This window comes from Ahaetulla prasina, chromosome 9, assembly GCF_028640845.1.
Source record: "Ahaetulla prasina isolate Xishuangbanna chromosome 9, ASM2864084v1, whole genome shotgun sequence".
NCBI lineage: Eukaryota > Metazoa > Chordata > Lepidosauria > Squamata > Colubridae > Ahaetulla > Ahaetulla prasina.
Genome location: NC_080547.1, coordinates 23,700,506 through 23,723,641, shown reverse-complemented (window position 1 = coordinate 23,723,641; position 23,136 = coordinate 23,700,506). Strand labels below are relative to the sequence as shown.

At 43.3% G+C, this 23,136-nt stretch overlaps 1 protein-coding gene across 2 annotated transcripts in view; it reads right to left on the bottom strand.

Annotated features, from left to right (window-relative positions):
• The window catches only part of NUDCD3 (NudC domain containing 3), a 65,609-nt gene extending 50,842 nt beyond the window's left edge, over nucleotides 1-14,767 (bottom strand). For both annotated transcript variants that reach the window (XM_058194137.1, XM_058194138.1), the window contains exons 1-2: nucleotides 14,377-14,767; nucleotides 12,266-12,579 (exon numbers count right to left, since the gene is read on the bottom strand). In XM_058194137.1, the coding sequence (XP_058050120.1) occupies nucleotides 12,266-12,579; nucleotides 14,377-14,574 (512 nt within the window). In that variant the 5' untranslated portion in view covers nucleotides 14,575-14,767. The remainder of the gene's footprint in view (nucleotides 1-12,265; nucleotides 12,580-14,376) is intronic.
• Nucleotides 14,768-23,136: the final 8,369 nt, after the last annotated feature.

The window sequence follows — 23,136 nt, the reverse complement described above, 5'->3', positions numbered from 1 at the left end:
CTCCAAAATTAGGTGACCTTGGTAACTCGCTAAAAGAGTGCAAATGATCAGCTATCTGCAAGGAGTATAAATCCTTCCATTCCCCACCGTCCAATCAGAGCTGAAGAAGCTTCTTGGATAGAAGTGAAACGTTTTCAAAGAAAAACCAGAAAGTCCAGTTGCCTCTTGAAATAAACAACCAGGACCTGGATGACGGAGAATCGCCATAGACGTGTCTGCTGGATTTTTACCGATTAAAGAGGAATCGTACTGTAAATCCCAAAGCGAACTAGGTTCATTTGCCTAGCTGATTCCTCCCACTTTCATCCCTCACATCTTTTTAAAAAAATCTTATTTATATCTCCCCTGGGCTCAAGACTATAAAATGTATGAATGTATATCCTGAGCATCTGGTAAGAGTCCTAAGTGTGCTTTTCAGTAATCCGAGGAAAAGACAATTTCATCTTTTGACGCTCCATCTTACAGGTAGTCCTTGATTTATAACAGTTTGTTTAGTGACTGTTCAAAATTACAACAGCACTGAAAAAAGTGACTTGTGACTGTTTTTCATACTTACGACCCTTGTAGCATCCCTATAGTCACAGATCCCTTTCTGCGATCTTTTGATCAGCAAATTCAATGGGGAAGCCAGATTCACTTTACAACCGTGTTACTAACTTAACAACTGTAATGATTCACTTAACAACTGTGGCAAGAAAGGTCATAAAATGGGGCAAAACTCAATTATAAATGTCTGATTTAGCAACAATTGTGGGCTCAACTGTGGTCATAAATCGAATACTACTTGTACTTTCCTCATGCATAATCTATTATTCAAAATTTCACAACAAATACTTTTCTTCTATTTTCTTTATTACAGTATGAAAGAATTCCCAAACTTGGGCAGATGACCCTTTTAAATAAAACAACCAATCGTGCCAATAAAAAATCGCTGGAATGTTTAGCACCTTTTTCTATGATTACATAGATAAAATAATACAGTTGAGATTTCTCAAGACTCTGGAAATTGGAATTTTGAACTACGTACAACATAGCTTCAGGGTGAAATAGCCAAATAGAAAAATAGCTCCCCTCTCCAAACAGCTAACCTCAATCTGGCACAGACATTGAAACTCCCAATTTCTTTACATAGTCCAAAAGGTTATACTAGCTAGAAATCTAGGAACTGCACTCCATATATATCCAGAGGACTCCTGGTTAGTGAAGCAGGACTATGTAATTTCACCTTCTAATTTAAATAGTATTTTAAAGTTATATTCCTAAACAAGTTTCTTTCATTTTTTTCATTACTTTTAGCCTATCAGTGTCCAATCTTTGCAACTTAAGATCTGTGGACTTCAACTTTCAGAATTCCCCAGCCAGCCATGAAATAACTGCACTTATATAAAATCTGCTTAAAAAGGTTCTTAATCAGCAGCTAAATTATCTTCTTCTAGTTGTAATTCTTTTCTATTTTATCTCACAGATATCAAAGTACCAAAGCCTACTTACATGCATAAAGCCATGACTGTCTGAAAGGAGATATGTACCACAGAATAACATGACCATTTGTCTGTTAAGACTCAATTTATTTTGTTTGTTTTAATCTGTTTTCTTCTATGTACGTAGTTAATTACATAGATATGTTATGTATTTGCTAAAGGGACTCTGGTCCATAAAAGCTTAGGTATGTTAGGGTAAACACGCTGCTCTTTTGAAATCTGACTCACTTTAGAAGCAATGAGCTACAAATTAAAGTGACATAGATCTCAGATATAAAAGCATGTGCTACTGCCATCTACTGGAAAATAGAAGAATAACCAGATGGGGGGGGGGGGGAAACCCTTATTCAGCCATGATCCAGAAAAGAATGCAAGTTCTTCTGAATCACTGGAAAAAGAAAAAAAGGGTCTCTATTCCTCCAGTATTAAGGTTGTGTCTTAACACTTCCATCACTGAACACTTTCAATAATGTTCCTTTGTGCAACACACAAGAAAAATAACTCATAAAATGAAAGCCTCGAACCAAGGAAAAATCACAACATTACTAAGTTGATTTTTGGCTCAAAACTGGATGTCACAAGGTGGTGACCTAATTTAAAAACCTTATCAGAACCACAGGTCCTAAGTCTAGCTGAGGTTTCAAGACACTAGTCCTAAAGAACAATCCAATCAAGTTTACAATGAAGTCCTATTTACAATTTTACTGCATTTCAAAATAGATTCTATAATTTTAGAACTGGAAAATTATTTTTTAATTATCAAAATGAATGAGAAAGAACAGTCTCTCTAAGGAAAGCTTAAGTATTTTCAAATAGTATTTGAATAGTTTTGGGGACAGGAAATGTGATAGAAACTGATTACAGTTATACCCCACATAGATTCTCCTATAACAAACAGGTTATAAACACTGTAAAATAAACATTGAGCAAAACTACACCCAGTGTAAAGAAAATAGGTGATGTTTTTCCTGCCTCATATTAAGACATGGTCACCTAACAAAATTAGAAAAGGATTCAATGCAAGTAGTACTACATAGTTGACTTATTAAAATGCTACAAGATTGCAACTAGCTTTTTCTTTTTAAAGAGGAAATAGCACGGCACAGAACACATTGGGAAGAGCTCAGTGGTGAAATCTAAATTTCTTTCCTACCGGTTCTGTGGGCGTGGCTTGGTGGGGGGATCATGTGACTGGGTGGGTGTGGCTATGGGACTGGGGGATCAAAAGACAGAAACTAACAGTGTCCTGCTGGAGCAGGATTGGACTAGATGACCTCCAGGTCGCTTCCAGCCCTGGATTATCCTCTGAAGCTGCATCTAGTGCCAGGTTTGTAGTCCTTCCTTCCTTTCCTTTTTCCTCCCTCCTTCCCTCCCTCCTTCCTTCCTTTTCTCTCTCTCTCTCTCTCAAACAAACCCCCCCAGCCCGCCATTTTTTGCCTACACCCCCCCATTTTTTGCCTAGCAGGCTTCAGCTTTTTTACCTTTTAAAAAATGTTTTTAAAAGTAAAAAAAAAAAGCCTCTGATGATCAGGCACCTCAGCTGGGATCCTCAGAGCCTTGTTTTAACCGTTTAAAAGCATTTTTTTTTTACAACCTCTTCGGCCAAAGAGATTGTTTAAAAAATGCTTTTAGAAGTAAAAAAAAAAAGGGGGGGGCTCTGACAATCGCGTGGCTCAGCTGGGCATGGGGGGGGGTCAGGGATTTTTGCTACGGGTTCTCCAAACCACCTGCCGCCATTGCTACCGGATTAGCCGATCTGGTCCGAACCGGGAGCATTTCACCCCTGGAAGAGCTGGTTGTAGACAACCTGTACAATTAGAAATGTTTTCTAAAGAAAAAGAATTGCTGGCTGGCTAGCAAGTTTCCCCTGTTAAATCTCCTCTCTTATTTACTGACCAGTATCCCACTTATCCCATTTCTTCTTCATATTGGAGCAACATCAAGATCAAAAAATCTAACAAATGATGAGATGTTTCCTCAATTATTTCCTAATGGTTCTTCCAAAACAAAGTCTCCTCCAGTAGAAAACTGACGCTTCCACTAAGTACGCCTAATATGGCTCTTGAGGTACCGTCCCTACCAGTTGCATACTTGTTTCATTAACAAGGTGGATACACCCAAACAGCCTCCTCATAAATATTAATGAACCCAAAGTGTTTGGGTTTTAGGAGCATTTCAGCATCAATTAGATCTGGCTAAAGTCCTGCATTTCAGGGTTCCTCTTTCCAACAAATTAAACTCTAGATTAAGACAGCTTTATTGAGCTAACCAAAGGTTTACAAGCCTTATGCAAGCTTCTGAGCTTCTAAGAACTCTTTACCCAGTCGACTGAATGACTATTCCCAAAGTGCAGGTAGTTCTTGACTTACGACCACAATTGAGCCCAAAATTTCTGTTGCTAAGTGAGACATTTGTTAAGTGAGTTTTGTCCCATTTTACGACCTTTCTTGCCACAATTGTTAAGTGAATCACTGCAGTTACTAAGTTAGTAATACGGTTCTTAAGCGAATCTGGCTTTCCCATTGACTTTGCTTGTCAGAAGGTCGTAATAGATGATCACATAGCCTCAAGACACTGCAACCGTCATAAATATGAATCAGTTATTAAGTGTCTGAATTTTGATCACATGGCCCTGGGGACGCTGAAATGGTCATAAGTGTGAAAAATGGTCATGTTACTCTTCAATGCCACTGCAACTTTGAACCACTAAATGAATAATCAAGGACTACCTGTAATCTTTAGCAGCCTTACCCAACCCAAAATACCCTTCAGAAAGAATGAGATAAGCATTCTTGAAACAACCAATTCAAAACAGAGAAAATTTTCCAGAAATTGGCATAAATACCAGCCTACGTTACACAACCAACTAGGTCAGACCTATAAAGGATGTGGGTAGGGCTATTTATCAGTACTACCACGTTCTACATACAGGAGAGCACCATATTTGCACAAACTCTCTTATATGTTTAAAATGATCACTTTAAATCAATAAAAGTTCTGGACGGAAGAAATACACGTCTTTTACCCAACTTTCAAGTCGGACTAGTGAGAGTTACTGGAGTCATTTATGGTAGGGCTTGCAGCAAGAGACCTTTTCTGATATCGAAAGAATTAAAATACAAGTATTAGCAGGCAAAGCAGCTCCAGGAGATCCCGGACAGGATACTGAAGTTTACTTCTTTTAAGAAATTAAGGCTACAAGCAGAAAGGCCTGCTGCGTTCAGGAAGCAACGCTTGGGAACTTAATGGAGCACACAATGGCTACGCGCAAAAGCTGTTGCAGAGAGTTGTGCAGAATATATTGGAAGGAAAATAAGCTTTGAATGCCTAAGAAGACATGTATTCTCTGCCAGCTCTGATTTCAAGGCAAGCCTTTTCAAGCCTAGACAAACCTAAACTGTGCACAACAAGAAGTAACTTGAATTAACCCCTTCCAAAGCCACAATACTGCACCAGGATTGGGGCTCTCTCTTCTGGTGAGGATTCTAGAAGTTTCTCCATTTTAATAAGTGTCAACTGTAAGTAAAGAAGTCATTGAAGACTTTATACTTTGTCCTCTTGCTTACAGCCAAAGTGTGTCTCAGTTAAATGAAGCAGCCAGCAGGGGAAATATCAATGTAAATTCAACCTATGCTTCAAATGGTTTTCGTGTCCTCATTCCCAACTCCGAAACCAAACAACATAACATTAAAAAAAAAAACATGAGACAAAAGACATGATTACAGTTGTATTTTGAAATCTGCATCTGGCTAAAGATCTATCCTTTGACAAGTGAAAAAGCTGGTTGTGATTCTGCAACAATTGTAAAGGGGTCATGATTACAAATGTAATGTAAGAGCAACTGCCAAAATAATCTACAAAAAATGGTAGACAGGTCCCAAGTTGCCATACGATTTCATTTTATTGGGACAAGTGAAATATCTAAGGCATCTGACAGATCTTTGGGACAATGGGGTCTACCCTACAAAGTCCCAACCCTACAACATTTACAGACTGAAATTCACACAGAACATTTGAAAGCGTAATGAACCATGGTTCTAAACCCAAAGAAAATCAGGAGCATGCCTATTTCAACAACACAACATGAAAAATGTGTTGCAAAAATATGCCTTGCCATCATGGTTCCTAGCAGATGAGTGTGGAAGACTTAATAAGAACTAAGCAAAAGTCACAGAAAAAGTATACCCTCATACCGTGTATTCCTTCCAACACCACAAAACGGGAAGAATTAAACACAATTGATTCTCTTCAATCTGAGAACCTACTACAAGACTAGAACTATGTCCTTGAATTCAAGTAATCATATTGGGGGTAATCAAGTTCTGGGTCACAGAAAACTTCAAGGCAGGCAAATCTTTGGGGAAGCAACCAAGTCATAAATAGGTCTCACAGGTGTATTAATTCTACTCTACCAATGTAACCTACTTTTGCTCAATCTATCAACTCCTCCTTATTCTTTCCTGCCATAGAGAAGAGCTCAAATGAGTTCTACTTGCAAATAATCCCTGGTGGTTATAATGATGATTGCCATCATTAGCCCTGGTTTGTCTTCAGAGACATCTACTACTTCTACCATGTCCCATTTAGTGCTGCAATTTTATTTTTTATTTCCAAGAACTTCAAGGGAGACTTGTACTTCCAACTCTTCCAAAGGGAGAAGGAAAGAGTATTTATGTTTGCTGCTTTGAATGTAAAAAAAATATCCAATAAATATGAAGGTCATGTAGATTAGAAAACTGATTGGTTTTAAAAGGGGGAGGGAGGTTGGCTGCTACAGCTTCAGAGTCTTATGTTTGGCAGACAACTCTTCTCTTTCATTGTTTCAAACCAATAAATAATGTTTGACTCCTGGACAGGTTGATGAAAAAGCAGTAACAGCAAGAGAATCTTCGGAAACTTCAACTGCTTTTTAAAAAGATTTTCAATTTAATGCCAAGTAAGTTCCAATTTTCTAAATTAAATACAAATTTATTCCACCATTTATTCAATTTCCTATCAAAGGCTTCCTCACAATCTTTAAATTCCAGGCCAAGTCTATTTATCAGGTAAGAGGGCTTTCTTCCCAAGTGTTGGCTATGCCAACAAAAAGAACAAGTGGATGAATGCAGCTTTGTATATTAAAAAGAAAAGAATTTAGAATCTGTGTCAAGGAACATAAATAGAAATAAGAAGGCAGGAAGCACAGCGGCACATGCAACTTTATTTTAAATACTGCTAGGCAAATGTATGCAGAATCAAGTCTATAAGTGGGCTAAGTGAGAAGGCGGGCACTCAAAATAAAAAGCAGATGAGCTCAGACATAGAGAATGAAGAGAACTACTTGTCAAAACAGATGGAAATATCTGAGCCCAGAAGAAAGGGTGGAAAGAATAGCTCTGCACAAACCAGATGGCAATGAAATAGACAGCTCTTCCCTCTCATTGTTCAGAACTTGGAGACGTGGGGACCACTGACTGTCTGTTGCCATGAAGGATGGTGCAGAGGGTTAAACCAAATTAATAGGGCTCAACAACTGAAATTTATCTATTGTCACATTGGATTCCATAACCTTCAGCATTATTTAACTGATGTGCTCAAGTATTACATTATAGCACAAGAAGCAGAAAGAGTAGAAAGAATCGTATTGATCCCATATTAAAGAGCTGTAGTGCATCTACCAAAGTTGGCATACAGTGTTGGAAGGGCAAATAAAATGAAAGCCAAGCTCCCTTTTGAGTTGGAGCTAGCTGTCCAATGCAGAACCAGAAAGAGGAAAACAGTATTTAGTTTTCAAAAGCTATCAAAGAGGAGGTCCTTCATGCTCTCTGAGCTTGGTTGTTTTCTTGCAAACATTTCATTACTCAATGCACTGATGATGTTACCTAGTTTGGGTAATAAAATGTCTGCAAGAAAACAACCAACTCAGAGAGCATCAAGGACTCTCTCATTTCAGCCCTGAGCTACAAATATTCTCCATGTTGCCAAGTACAGCTTTATACTGACTTGCAGCATCTCTCTAGGATTTGCAGTATGCGCTGGGCTTTTGCATGTCAAGCCCACAGTGGATGAGCGCAGCCTTTGCCATCCTACCCACTCCCACTCCTCATCAAAATGTCGCTTCATACAATGTTTTCAGTTATTTTGAAGGGTGGAATATTCCACAAAAACAGATATTCATAAAATATTTGGGAAAATTATCCATAAATCTCATCTCCAGTAGAAAGGTAGAAAATCATCAAGTTTTACTTTACTGCAATATATCATATATTGGGGTTAATCTAAAAAGATAAATGTTTGTATCTCAAATACTGAAAATGGTAAAATGTAAACACTTCTGAACTTGATGTCCATATACCTCCCAGCTTAATGGCATTTGCTTTCAAGTAATCATGCATAATTTTTCACTTAATATAGACTTGATCTGTACTAGAAGTTAACATATAGAAATGAGCAATTTTGTTTAACGCTTCCAAAGTGACAAGAACAACATTGGAAGAGACAAGATTCCATCCTTCATTTATTAACTATTTCCTGTTTTTCAACGCTGAGGCTTACTACCTTCAGCTAAACAGATGGAGATCACACAGTATCTCAATTTCCATCAATCTGTGTCCAAAAAAATACATTATTCATAGCATCTTAATCAGCCAAGCTTTTAGATTGAATGTCTAGAGGGAAGCTTAGAAGAGTTCAAAGATATAGTACTTTAATATCCATTTGAAGATGCATTAAGTGGACACTGACACCACCAAGTGGAGGCATTGAAAAGGTACTATAATTCTGAGATGTATTCAGCAAAGATGGTTTGTGTGTAGTCATCAAAAAGATCCTGACCATGAGTGCTTTGGCAACAGATAATCACGAGAACTACTTGTCAAAACAGATGGAAATATCTGAGCCCAGAAGAAAGGGTGGAAAGAATAGCTCTGCACAAACCAGATGGCAATGAAATAGACAGCTCTTCCTCTCATTGTTCAGAACTTGGAGACGTGGGGACCACTGACTGTCTGTTGCCATGAAGGATGGTGCAGAGGGTTAAACCAAATTAATAGGGCTCAACAACTGAAATTTATCTATTGTCACATTGGATTCCATAACCTTCAGCATTATTTAACTGATGTGCTCAAGTATTACATTATAGCACAAGAAGCAGAAAGAGTAGAAAGAATCGTATTGATCCCATATTAAAGAGCTGTAGTGCATCTACCAAAGTTGGCATACAGTGTTGGAAGGGCAAATAAAATGAAAGCCAAGCTCCCTTTTGAGTTGGAGCTAGCTGTCCAATGCAGAACCAGAAAGAGGAAAACAGTATTTAGTTTTCAAAAGCTATCAAAGAGGAGGTCCTTCATGCTCTCTGAGCTTGGTTGTTTTCTTGCAAACATTTCATTACTCAATGCACTGATGATGTTACCTAGTTTGGGTAATAAAATGTCTGCAAGAAAACAACCAAGCTCAGAGAGCATCAAGGACTCTCTCATTTCAGCCCTGAGCTACAAATATTCTCCATGTTGCCAAGTACAGCTTTATACTGACTTGCAGCATCTCTCTAGGATTTGCAGTATGCGCTGGGCTTTTGCATGTCAAGCCCACAGTGGATGAGCGCAGCCTTTGCCATCCTACCCACTCCCACTCCTCATCAAAATGTCGCTTCATACAATGTTTTCAGTTATTTTGAAGGGTGGAATATTCCACAAAAACAGATATTCATAAAATATTTGGGAAAATTATCCATAAATCTCATCTCCAGTAGAAAGGTAGAAAATCATCAAGTTTTACTTTACTGCAATATATCATATATTGGGGTTAATCTAAAAAGATAAATGTTTGTATCTCAAATACTGAAAATGGTAAAATGTAAACACTTCTGAACTTGATGTCCATATACCTCCCAGCTTAATGGCATTTGCTTTCAAGTAATCATGCATAATTTTTCACTTAATATAGACTTGATCTGTACTAGAAGTTAACATATAGAAATGAGCAATTTTGTTTAACGCTTCCAAAGTGACAAGAACAACATTGGAAGAGACAAGATTCCATCCTTCATTTATTAACTATTTCCTGTTTTTCAACGCTGAGGCTTACTACCTTCAGCTAAACAGATGGAGATCACACAGTATCTCAATTTCCATCAATCTGTGTCCAAAAAAATACATTATTCATAGCATCTTAATCAGCCAAGCTTTTAGATTGAATGTCTAGAGGGAAGCTTAGAAGAGTTCAAAGATATAGTACTTTAATATCCATTTGAAGATGCATTAAGTGGACACTGACACCACCAAGTGGAGGCATTGAAAAGGTACTATAATTCTGAGATGTATTCAGCAAAGATGGTTTGTGTGTAGTCATCAAAAAGATCCTGACCATGAGTGCTTTGGCAACAGATAATCACGTAGCCTAACTTTTCATGAAATCTGTACGGTTAATTTATACACTTGATTCAAATATACAACATGTCAGGTCCCATAGATCCCTACTGGGACACTGCCATTCTGGTAGGGAAGGCCTGGATGCATTCCTCACTTTTTCCTGTTGCATGCCTATCCTGTACTTTGATTTACCTTCCTGGGAATGTAAGGGGGGAGGGAACGGCTAGAGGGCCATCTGTTCTGTCTCAGCAAGCGATGCCTGAGAACAGTTTCTTATCACCTTCTCAGCCTGAAGTTATCAAAACAACTTCGCACCTGGAGATTGGCTTGCCCTGCACTGGACTGAGGGGAGGGGTCTCTATCCTTTTTAACCTAACAGTTTTGCGCGGGAATCTTCAGATCCTGCCTTCTTTATCTTGCTATCACTTTGTCCGATATAAAAGTTTCCTTTTGAAATGCCAAATGTTTCAAGAGTTCTACTTCTGGAAAACAGATTGTAAAGCCACCATGTATTCCAAACTATGTTTTTCAGGTTGAGGCAATAGCCAAATCAAAATTTGGAAGCCATCTTGTTCTGCTTTTGACAACTAAATTAAATGTCAGCGTTCCAGATCAAAAATGTCTCACCCTCTCTGATTAGAAAACCAGTTTCTATAGCAACATCTCTTCTTTACAGTTTTACAGACATTTCAAAGTCCATTTTACTTCTAGGTGTACATGTCACTTCAAGAGCTGTTTTACCTATATTCATTTCAAGTGGCTCTTTTCTCCAATCTTTTCTTGAAGCAACCACTTTCTCTGGTAGTCTATGTTCAGAGAAAGTGACCAACTCAAAATCTCAGTGAGCTGCCAGGGTAAGGGTGAATTAACAAACATTGATCTCACCACACTTAGTCCAATACTACAATCACGTAACCCTTTTAAACATCTCTACTATAGAATAGTGTTTGGATGCTGAAGAATGGAATTTCAGCTAAACGGGCTTTTGGCTAGTTGTTTTCCAACTTAATTGGGGAAATGGCTATTTTAAATACCAGTATTTTAAGAAATCTGCACACTACTTCACAACAATTTTATATGCATCCAATAGTGATAACGTGATAGGAAGACATTTATAAAATAACATCACAGTGTAAACTATAATACTACCTATTTGAAACTTGGATTTAAAAAAAAGTCAATCTGATATTACTTGCTACTATCCATAAGCAGGAGAGTGATAATGCATATTCAAGGAATTGTTCCAGACATCAAAATGTCTCACTCATTACTTCAATTTGATAACAACTAAGTCAGTACAGTACACTATAAATTAAACATTGACTTAAAGCCAACGTTACCTTTATTGTTGATTCATGTAGTATTATACATGTTATTAGTTTTTAAAAATCACGAGAATAGCCAGATTATCATTAAACCTCATATTACATAAAAGAGGTTGAACAACTGGATGTAAACAACAATTCTGTAGTAAAATAGCAACTTTGTCTTGCCAAGCCTTTTTCCTCCGAGTACAGGATTTGAGATTTGTGAACCATAAAATCTCAGCCACATAATGGGGTGTTGCATTAATAGACACTATAGATGATATCTACTTCCCTCTTAATAGTGCCCCAAAATCCTGCAAGCCAAGGAAAACAAAGTGAGAGAGATTAAGGTGACTTAACATGTCTAAAATAGTTGTCAGCCACATGAATTGTGGAATACTTAGATACTAAATCTCATGATTATAGCTATACATCTCAATACTTACAACACTTGCTAATTTTGAGAGGCTGACTTTATTATATACCGGTATATGGTTAGAACAGCAATTGTAAGCAGTTACCAGGCAAGCATATTTGTCACATGTTAGCTTCTCAATGCTGTAATAAACCATATTACTGACATATCTCTTATAAATTGCCTTTAAATGTGTATAACAGCTTTCCAGTTTCGTCACTATTTATTTGTAGAAATAAAAACCCAAAAAATTAACGATATCTCAGAAGCTAGGGATGGATGTTACAGCAAATGGAAAACTTTAAAAACCGGGAGCGCAAAACAAAAATTAAATGGATTTGAAAGAAAGGCTTGCCAAATTGGAATACATTATTCTGGACTAGGTGAACAGAGTCTGACTACTATAGATAAAAGGCAGATTTCCAAGATTTTGACTGCTGTCATTTGTTTTTGCCATTCAGAATGCATAGATTAAGCTCCATTACTAGAATTTCCATAAAAGCCACATGGTCAGAAAAAAGGTAGGAAGTACTGTGTATTTTAATATACGACTATCACAATGGTACATAATCAGTCACTTAAAGCAGCAAGACCATGGCAAATAGTCTTTCCTCTTTAGCAAAGGCAAACTTATCCCAAGTTTTACTAGGTCACTATGGCTGCGCTTTGTCACTAACTCTTTGACGTGGTCCAAGCACCACTAGAGTCACTCACCTGGGGAATTCTGTTTGTTCACTTTCTACAGGGGTAGCAACAGATACCGGCAGTTCTGCTGTTGTATCAGCAACTTGTGCTTCTACGGTTTCTTCTGCTTTCACAGGCTCCTCTGCAACTGCAGTCTTTCCACTTTCCAATCCAGAGTCCTGCTCCACTGCCGAGGTGATTTCAATCTCCTCAATGGCAGGAGGCACCTTTGTTCTCTCTCCTGCAGCCACCATGTCCGCCTCTCTTTTCTTCAACTTCCCCTCAATTTCTTGCTGTCTTTTCTCATCATCTTGGCGGGCCAGATGTTCAAATGTTTTGAATGCCTGAAAGTGATGCAGCAATCAAGCAACAACCCAATAATTAACCTACAGACCATCACTAGAGATTAGCTAACACACTGCATTTCAATTTCAAGGAGATAACAGTATTGCTCTATGTGTCAGATCAGCTCTAAGAACAAATATTTATCTAATTGCCTGAAAGTCATAAGCAGTGAATCCAGTGCATTTTATGGTGAGTGTAAAGGAGGGGCAAAGTCCATTATGGATAAAGAAAATTGAGTTATTTGGATTTAAAGAAAAATGCAGAGTAAGAAGTCAATAAAGGTCTGCCACTGCTGCCCTATAGGCATCAAACTAAATAAAAATAAATGCACTTCCCAAACACCAAATTAGCCACCCTGAAGAATCTTTCTACTCATAACTTGATACAGCTATTTCATAAACATACTTGGATCCAAACATGTATTGTATTCAGCATAAATCATGCTGATGATATCCAGTTTTTGCTATATACACTATCCCAAGCCATGGTCTGTGCTTAAGTCTTAGCTGTCTCAATTTGTCCTATATTGTACAGTACAATCCATTTTCACGTAGCACACTATGAACCCAGCAGTAGTTATTAGCCAGGCCACATATTTATATATTAATTTATATAGCCACCGATTGATCTGAAATACAAGACTGGGGGTAGCTAACACTATTATAGATAAAAACCTATGTTCCAAACTGAATATAGAATAATAGAGTTGGAAAGGGCCTTGGAGGTCTTCTAGTCCAACCCCCTGCTGGAGCAGGAGACCCTATACCAGGGGTCTGCAAACTTGGCTCTTTTAAGACTTGTGGACTCCACAAGTCTTAACTCTGGAAGTTGAAGGGCACAAGTCTTAAAAGAGCCAAGTTTGCAGACCCCTGCCCTATACCATTTCAAACAAAGGTTGTCCAATTTCTTCTTAAAAGCCTCCAGTGTCGGAGCACCCACAGCTTCTGAATCTCGGTCAACAAAACACCACGACTGTCTTCACATCAAATGCCCAATCCAAACCAACCAATCATTTCACAGTTTAACAGCCCGGTTCCCGCAACCTGTTTGAACCACTAAGTTCCTCGCACCCCTTCAGCTCTCTCTGCCTGGCTTACTTCACGGGGCCGTCCTGGGGGTTTGATTTGAGAGGCTGCCTAAAACAGGGGTCTCCAATCTCGGTCCCTTTAAGACTTGTGGACTTCAACTCCCAGAGTCCCTCAGCCAGCTTTGCCAGCTTTGCTGGCTGAGGGACTCTGGGAGTTGAAGTCCACAAGTCTTAAAGGGACCTAGGTTGGAGACCCCTGACCTAGTTTGATACTGAAATGTCTCCCCCAAAAAAATCACCAAGCTCAGAGGGCACCAAGGAGCCCCCATTTCAACCCTGAGCTATAAATATTCTTCTTTATTGGTTAGTTGCCAGAGTTTGTTGAAAAGTCGAGAAATGGAGGAGCCAAGAGTGATTCAAAGGAGGTCTTGGCAGCAATAAGGATCAGCGCAAGGGTGAAATCTAAATTTATTTCCTACCGTTCTGTGGGCGTGGCTTGGTGGGCGTGGCTATGTAACCATTTGACGGGGGAACAAAAGACAGAAACTCACTAACAACGTCCTGCTGGAGCAGGGTTGGACTAGATGACCTCTAGGTCCCTTCCAGCCCTGGTTTATCCTCTGAAGCTGAGTCTAGTGCCAGGTTTGGCACTAGACTCAGCTTCCTTCCTCTCCTTTTTCCCTCCTTCAGTTTGATACTGAAACACCCGGCAGGAGTGGACGTCCAAAGCAGAAGCGGCCGGCGGGGAGAGGGACCCAGGCAGGCTTACCCGAACGGCCATGCTCTTGGCCACGCCGGGCGGGAAGCCCAGCCGGTCCGAGGGCTGCATCAACAGCCGGTAGAAGTCAGTCTTGCGGTAGAGGAAGCCGAAGAGGATGTTCAGGAACTCCTGGACGTTGCCCACATGCTGCAAGACCCCCAGCAACGCCTGGTCGTACATGTCCGTCATGGCCCCGGAGCGCTCCATGAGGCAGGCGGGGACAAAGCGAGTCCCGAGCCGAGGCCTCACTCGCCTTTCCCGGGAAAGAGGCAACAGATGTCCGACGAGCCCCCCGCGACCCCGCTGCCGCCACCTTGCCCGAGCGAACCCGCGAAGGCGATTCCGCTGTCAGGGCAACCCTAACCCTGAGGGCAGTGCGGTCACGTGACAGACACGCCCCTTCCTGTCCTGCCCCCCGAACGTTTCCCCGAGCAACTTCCGGTTGAGCGCGCGCTACCGTTCCCGCTAAAAACTATTCCACCGCGCCTCTCTGTTTTTTATTTATTTTATTTTTTATTTATTTATTTTGTCACACAGTACATATAAGCATAAGCATGAAGTTACTATACAATATATAAGCATATATATATATATATATAAGTATGAGTATGTAATAACTATATTAATTGGATACAACGAAAGGAAACAATAGGACAGGAACGGTAGGCACTCTTGTGCTCTTATGCAGGCGCCTTGCAGACCTCTTAGGAATGGGGTTGTCTGTGGATTGGCTGAGCTTTAGAAGGAAGCGCTTTTAGAGACACACAAACAAAAGGGGGCTCCTTGGGCTGTTTTAGGGCAGGGGTCTCCAACCTTGGTCCCTTTTAAGACTTGTGGATTTCAACTCCCAGAGTTCCTCAGCCAGCTTTGGTGGCTGAGGGACTCTGGGAGTTGAAGTCCACAAGTCTTAAAGGGACCTAGGTTGGAGACCCCTGACCTAGTTTGATACTGAAAGGTCTCCTCCCAAAAAATCATCAAGCTCAGAGGGCACCAAGGAGCCCTCATTTCAACCCTGAGCTATAAATATTCTCCTTTATTGGTTAGTTGCAAGAGTTTGTTGAAAAGTCGAGAAATGGAGGAGCCAAGAGTGATTCAAAGGAGGTCTTGGCAGCAATAAGGATCAGCGCAATGGTGAAATCTAAATTTATTTCCTACCGTTCTGTGGGCGTGGCTTGGTGGAGGGGGTCATGTGACTTGGTGGGCGTGGCTATGTAATCATTTGACTGGGGGGGGAACAAAAGACAGAAATTCACTAACAACGTCCTGCTGGAGCAGGGTTGGACTAGGTGACCTCTAGGTCCCTTCCAGCCCTGGTTTATCCTCTGAAGCTGAGTCTAGTGGCAGGTTTGGTTGTTAACTTTCTGAGCAGTTTGGCAAACTGGTTGTTGGAAGAAATCATTAGGGCAGAGAACCGGTTGTTAAATTATTTGAATCCCACCATTGGGATTCAACCGGTTCTCTGCCCTAATGATTTCTTCCAACAACCAGTTTGCCAAACTGCTCAGAAAGTTAACAACGGTTTCTCCCGAAGTGGTGCGAGCTGGCTGAATCCCACCACTGGCTTCCTTCCTCTTCTTTTCCCCCCCCCCCTCTTCCTTTCTTTTCTCTCTCTCTCTCTCAAAAAAAAAATTGAAACCCACCACTGGTCTCCAACCTTGGCAACTTTACGACTTGTGGACTTCAACTTCCAGAATTCTGGGAGTTGAAGTCCTCCAGGCTTAAAGTTGCCAAGGTTGGAGACCCCTGTTTCAGACAAAGGTGGACAGCGCGCAATTCTTTTTCAAACGAAGCCGAGAGGGGGGACCGAGAGACGGCGCCCTGTTTTTAGCCTGTTCTTGGGGACCGGATGATGATTAAGACAAAACCAGGCAAAGAAGATCATTCCCACCTGTCCTGGGAGGAAAGACGGTGGAAGTCAAATTCGGAGGAGGAAGAGGGGGCAGCAAAGCTCCGCGAGCGAGACTAATGGGGCGCACAGGCGAAGCTGGAGAACCGGCAGAAGGCTGCGCCTTCCCACGCTCGGTCGCGCGCACACGTGTCTGCAGCAACAGCGGCTCTTGCAACAGCTCAGCCAAGAGCCGGCGGCAAATTTTCTGGGAAGAGAAGAAGGGAGATTTCGGAGGCCGGACTCGTGTATTGCGGGATATAATTCCTAGCGGAGGCGGAGGCGCGTCTTCTTTGTCGGCTCGTCTCCCGGGCGCGCTTCTTCCGAAAGGAAAGCGGAGCGAGGCCGCTTTGATGGGTGGGAATGGCGGGGACCCGCCTCGCTTAGTGTCCGTCTCTTGCCCTGCCCAAGCACCGCTGCCAGGAGTGGGGTAGGGGCTTGTGGTCGCATGCTGTAGCTGCCTTCACCAGATGGTGGTGGGGTGTGTGTATGTGTGACCGTGGAGGAAGACAGCCCGGTTAGTCTGAAACAGGGGTCTCCAACCTTGACCACTTTAAGACTTGAAGAGTTGAAGTCCTCCAGGCTTAAAGTGGCCAAGGTTGGAGACCCCTGGTCTGAAACGTCACCCTTCTAACACGTGACATGCACAAGGAGGAAAGCGGGGGGCCCTCGCCGCCCATCCATGCAGAATCCCGCACCGGCAACTCGGAGGATCCCGCAGCCGGGCTGCTATGTGCGCGATCCTGAGCGGCCACTAGAGGGCATCAAAGAGAATTCTTTTTTTTTTTTTGCAGCCCTCTAAAACAGGGGTCTCCAACCTTAGCAAATTTAAGCCTGGCGGACTTCAACTCCCAGAATTCCACAGCCAGCAAAGCAAAGCTGGCTGTGGAATTCTGGGAGTTGAAGTCCGCCAGGCTTAAAGTTGCCAAGGTTGGAGACCACTGCTCTAAAGGTGACTTGGAGTTCTGCAGGCCAAATGTGGAAACCTCTGGCATGGGGAGGAAGGGAGGATGGATGGATGGATGGTCAGCCCGGGCTCCCCTGCCCTCCATTCCTGCTGCTTCTCTTTGACCATCCGTTCTTCTTAGGGCAGCAAGGAAAACCAGCTGCATTATCATCAGAATGGGATCAGGCAGAATGCCAAACCATGGCTTAATTAAATGATCCACAGAACTGAGTTCACCAGTCAAGCTGAGTGAACTTGATAGACTGCAACAGTCAGATTCACACAGCACACAAAGATCCAACCAAGCACACTGTTATGTATTACTGTATATACCTTTAAATATTTGAGCGGGAAATCAGCACGTTGCTGATTGGACGAAGCCTCCACCAGAACTGTATAAAAGGAGAGGTTTTTCCCCCAGCCGGTTGCTGGGTTCACCCTATATTAAAGAGCTGTTGTCACTACCCTGGTCTCCAGCCTCGTTACTTCCAGAACTTAACATTGGCGACGAAGGTGGGATTTCGAGGCTAAGGAGAACCAGAACCGAGCTGAAGCACGATAGACCCGAACCCAGCAAACTCAGGGCAGAAAAGCGGAGATGGCCAGTTACACTCCGCCCGCACCGTTTGACCCGGCTAAAGAGAAATGGGGAACGTATATGACCCGTTTCGAAAGCTTTCTAGAAGCCAACGAACTGCAAGGAGTTCCAGATAACCGAAAAAGGGCTTATTTCTTAAGCCACTGTGGTCCGGAGGTCATTGATATCGCGGAAGCCCTGGCAGAGCCAACGCCGTTGCAGTCGGTGTCGTGGCCAACTCTACAGACTTTACTGAAGAACCACTTCGCACCAACGCCGTCCAAATACGTGCGGCGGTTTGAATTCGGAGAGCGAAGGCAGATGGAGGGCGAATCCATCGGTGACTACATGGCCGCCCTAAGAAAAGCATCCAAGGACTGCGGATACCGCGACCTAGACGAGGTGCTCCTCGAGCAACTCATCCGAGGGGTCAAAGACATCCGTTTGCGGCGACGGCTGCTAGCAAAGAGCAACCTAACGTTGGCCAACGCTCTGGACGAAGCCAGAGCACATGAAATGTCCACCCAAGCGGCAGAGACACTGCAGAAGCCGGTCCCACCAAAGGCGAGCGCGAAGGCAACTCCGGTGCACCAGGAGGAGGTTCAGACCGAATCCGACGGTGAAGATGAGGAAGGGGTCTGCCGCACCGAGAAACGCGACAAAGGGGACCGAGACGAGTCACGGAAGCTGCGGGGTCAACACCAGCGCCAACGCTGCAAGTTTAAGGGCGCAACATGTCGGCGGTGTGGGAAGAAAGGGCACCTAGCTCAAGTTTGTCGAGCGGCCCAACCTTCCGCCGAAAATTCAAATCGGCCAATCAGGCGGAATCGGCAAGGCGACCGCGATTGGCTCAAACAAAAAGGCGCGATTCCAACCAAACAACTGTGGTCATAGGCGCGCCTCCAAGTGGAGAAGAAGATCTTCACCAAACCAAAATAGAGGGAGTACGGTGCCGGCTCAAGTAGACACGGATCAGCGATCACCATCATGTCCTGGGACACTTTGGCAAAGTCGCTGCCGTCCGTCGCGAGCGCCACCTGCAAGCACAACGGCCACGAGTCCACGACTACCAAGGAATCGCATCCCTGTTCGAGGACCACCTCTGTCCGAGTCGAGTACGGTCCAAACAAAAAGACCCTGCCCATCACGATCGTCGAAGGGACCCTGCCCAGTCTGTTGGGACTAGACTGGTTTCGTGCCCTGGGCATGGGAGTTACTGGCATCTACAGAAGTGACTGTAACCTGAAAGACATTCTCTTTAACGAGTTCGAAGATGTCTTCAAGGACTGCCTGGGCAAGTACAAGGGGACCCCTATTTCCTTCAACTTAGACCCCCAGGTAGCCCCCATTAGGCTTAAGGCGAGGAGAGTCCCTTTTGCCCTAAAACCAAAAATCGATAAGGAGCTGGACAAGCTCATAAATCAGGGAATTTTGGTGCCAGTCGATCACGCAAAGTGGGAGACGCCAATCGTCACCCCAATAAAGCCGGACGGGTCAATTAGAATTTGTGCTGACTACAAGGCGACGCTTAACAAAGCCTTACAGAAAAGCGCTTACCCGGTTCCCGTGGTGCAACACTTATTGCACTCTTTGGGGCAAGGGCAAGTCTTTGCAAAGTTAGACTTGGCCCAAGCCTACCAACAACTGCCCGTAGATGCCCGCACAGCCGAAGCCCAAACAATTGTAACGCACAGGGGGGCTTTCAAGTGCACCCGATTGCAATTTGGGGTGAGTGTGGCACCAGGGCTGTTCCAAAACCTAATGGAACGACTTCTGCAAGGGCTCCCCGGGGTAGTTCCCTACTTCGACGATGTCTTGATTTCAGGGGAGAACCTAGAGGAATTGGGGAAGCGTTTAAGAAAGGTTCTGGGCATTTTCCGGACAGCCGGACTAAAAGTCAAGGTAAACAAATGCCAGATAGGGGTCGAATCAGTGGAGTTCTTGGGCTACGGATAGACAAGAAAGGATTCACCCACTGAGAGCAAAGTCAAGGCAATTAAAAGGCTCCAGCGCCCAAAAACAAAGCAGAGCTGCAGGCATTCCTGGGGCTAGTGAATTTTACGCGGTCTTTTAAAAACAAAGCGACCGTTGCTGAACCGCTGCATAGGCTCTTAGGAAAAATACTGTTTGGTCTTGGGGAAAGTCGGAAAATAGGGCTTTTGAAGCAGTCAAGAACCTGCTCTCAAGTGATAGCCTGCTCATCCAATATCACAACTCATTGCCCCTAGTGCTGGTTTGCGATGCTTCCCCTTATGGGGTGGGGGCTGTACTCAGCCACAGAATTCCAAACGGCACAGAAGCCCCTATAGCGTTCTATTCTAGAACGATGTCCTCCCCAGAGAGGAACTATAGCCAATTAGATAAAGAAGCGCTAGCAATTGTATCAGGGGTGAAAAAATTCCACGAGTATGTTTTTGGGCGACAGTTTGAAATTGTAACTGACCACCGACCATTGTTAGGAATACTGGCTGGCGACCGCCCAACGCCTGTGGCACTGTCACCACGACTGACTCGATGGACAATTTTTTTAGCCGCTTATTCTTATAAACTGCTACATCGACTAGGAAAAGAAGTGGGGCATGCGGACGCGTTAAGTAGATGCCCACTACCAGGGGCGATCGAAGATCCCACTCCGGGGACGCCCATCCTACTGATTGACTCTTTGGACTCTGGCCCAGTCACATCCAAGGAAGTGGCTCGGGCATCGTATCGGGACATTGTGTTAAGGACGGTACTCGGTTGGGTACAAAGAGGGTGGCCCGCTGCGCCGGGCGAAAGGTTTAAAGAGTTTGCCAAGAAACGTGATGAGCTCTCGGCTCAAGGGGGGTGCCTGTTATGGGGCGATCGTGTGGTAATTCCGATCAAACTAAGGGAAAAGGTCTTGGACCTTCTCCACGAGGGGCACCCAGGGATCGTAAGGATGAAGGGGCTAGCCAGAAGCTATGTATGGTGGCCTCTTATGGATGCAGAGATTGCTGAGAGGGTAGGGAAATGCCAGGCTTGCCAAGAGTCCAGACCCCTACCCCCAGCGGCCCCAGTCAGGGAATGGGAGAAACCCCAAGGCCCCTGGTCAAGAGTCCACATTGATTTTGCAGGCCCGTTCCACGGCCAAACGTTCCTAGTGGTTGTCGATGCATATTCGAAATGGTTGGAGATCATAATCATGAAATCCACCACGGCCGAGGCAGTAATAGCAGCCCTCGCCACCTATTCGCAACCCACGGGTTGCCGACACCCTGGTATCAGACAACGGCCCGCAATTCACGGCAGCCCAGTTTGAAGAATACCTGGCAGATGAGGGCATCCGACATGCCCTCTCTGCGCCTTTCCACCCTCGTCGAATGGCCTTGCAGGCGTTCCGTCCGGGCGCTAAGGAGGCATTGTCCAGACTCAAGCCAGGTGACTGGCAAACAAGATAGATTTCTTTCTGGCGATCCAGCACAGAACCCCAGCACGGCTACCGGCAGAAGCCCAGCCGAACTATTGATGGGGCGGAAACTCCGGTGCCCACTGGACCGTTTGAATCCCATTACACACCAGAGGGTTACAAGGGAAATAGAAAAGACAAGGAAATGGGCATAGGCGACCAGTGTGGGCCCGCAACTATGGGGACGGCCCAAGTTGGCTCGCAGGACAGATAATCAAAACAACCGGTCCCAAGTCATACTGGGTGAGTTACAAGACAACAGAGTATGGGCGCCCATAGATCAGTTAAGGAAACGAATAACTGATCAAACCAAACCAATAGAAACCGATTATGACCACACTTATTTGAACCCACAGCTGACCATGACCGGGAGGCGCAAGACTTAGCTGAGGTCCCAGAGTTCCAGCGGCGCCATCAGGTCCCGAGGAAACAGCAGGAAAATTACAAAAGTAATCCAGGGCGGATGGCCAAGAAAAAGAGGCTGTAAATAATCCGGAGCCCGTTGGCCCAGAGACAGAGCTGGGAGGAGCAACAAGCCCCTCCGACCAGCTCAAAACACCACCCAGAACTGAACCGCGCAGGTCTGAAAGGACTAGGAGACGCCCAGGTTATTTGCGTGACTACGTCGAAAAATAACATGTAAATAATATGTAAATAGAGACAAAGTGTTTTCTGGGAGGGGAGGAGTGTTATGTATTACTGTATATACCTTTAAATATTTGAGCGGGAAATCAGCACGTTGCTGATTGGACGAAGCCTCCACCAGAACTGTATAAAAGGAGAGGTTTTTCCCCCAGCCGGTTGCTGGGTTCACCCTATATTAAAGAGCTGTTGTCACTACCCTGGTCTCCAGCCTCGTTACTTCCAGAACTTAACACACACCTAAGATGGTTTTGATGCGAAGGATGAACCCACCTCAGTCCCAGCCACCTTTCTCAGTTTAGGTCTTTCCAGGTGATTGACATGGTCTGTTCAAAATTTCCAACCAGCTTTGCTCCTGACAGATGAAAATCTCTTGTATTTGGAACTTGAGGGTAAAGATAAGCAATAGTCTCTATCAGGATATGGAGGGGAAATTCAGCACTATTTATAAACCTCGCAGGATAGGACTATTACCACTTCTTCCAATCCTTTTCACAAGCAGATGACAAGGTTCCTCACAATTGCAAAGGTTAGATTCCACCCATTTTGCCGACAACATGGGCTGGTATGATTCATTCCAGGAACTGCATCTTCCCACAGATTTGTAATAGGCATCACCTTCTCTCTGTCCTCTGCTGCAACTACAAATTGCAACTTTGGAACGAACTTCCTCCTGGTTTATGCCAATTGCCTGACTTTCAGACCTTTCGCCGTGAGCTGAAAACGCATTTATTCATTCAAGCGGGACTGGCTTAAAAGTTTTATTTCATTTTAATTGGGGTTATTTATGAATTTTAGGGTTTTAAATTGATTGTTTTAAATTTTGGGCATTTATGTATATGCTTGTTTTTAAGTTTTTGTTTTAATGTGTATATTGTGTGGTTTTATCATTTGGCTGTACACCGCCCTGAGTCCTTCGGGAGAAGGGCGGTATAAAAATCTAATAAAATAAATAAAATAAATAAATAAACTTTGGGACCCTGGTTTTCTACTCTGGAGAGATCCAGCAATGTTTTCCCTTTGGAAACGGAGAATTCTAGGCTGTAAATCCCACTGCCTTTCTGGGTGAAGGAACCTCATGAAGGTTAAAGCATAAAATAAAGAAATAAAGGACACCATGGAAGTCTAAAGTTCTTCCACAGGTTTATGGATATTTTAAAATTGCAAGATGGACACAAAATTCTGTGTTTCCAAACGGGGGATTGTGTAGTAATGGTATAATCTTAAAATCTAGACATAATGATCCTTCGGGGGTGGACTTTGAACGTCTATGTTTGTTACCGTAGTTGCCT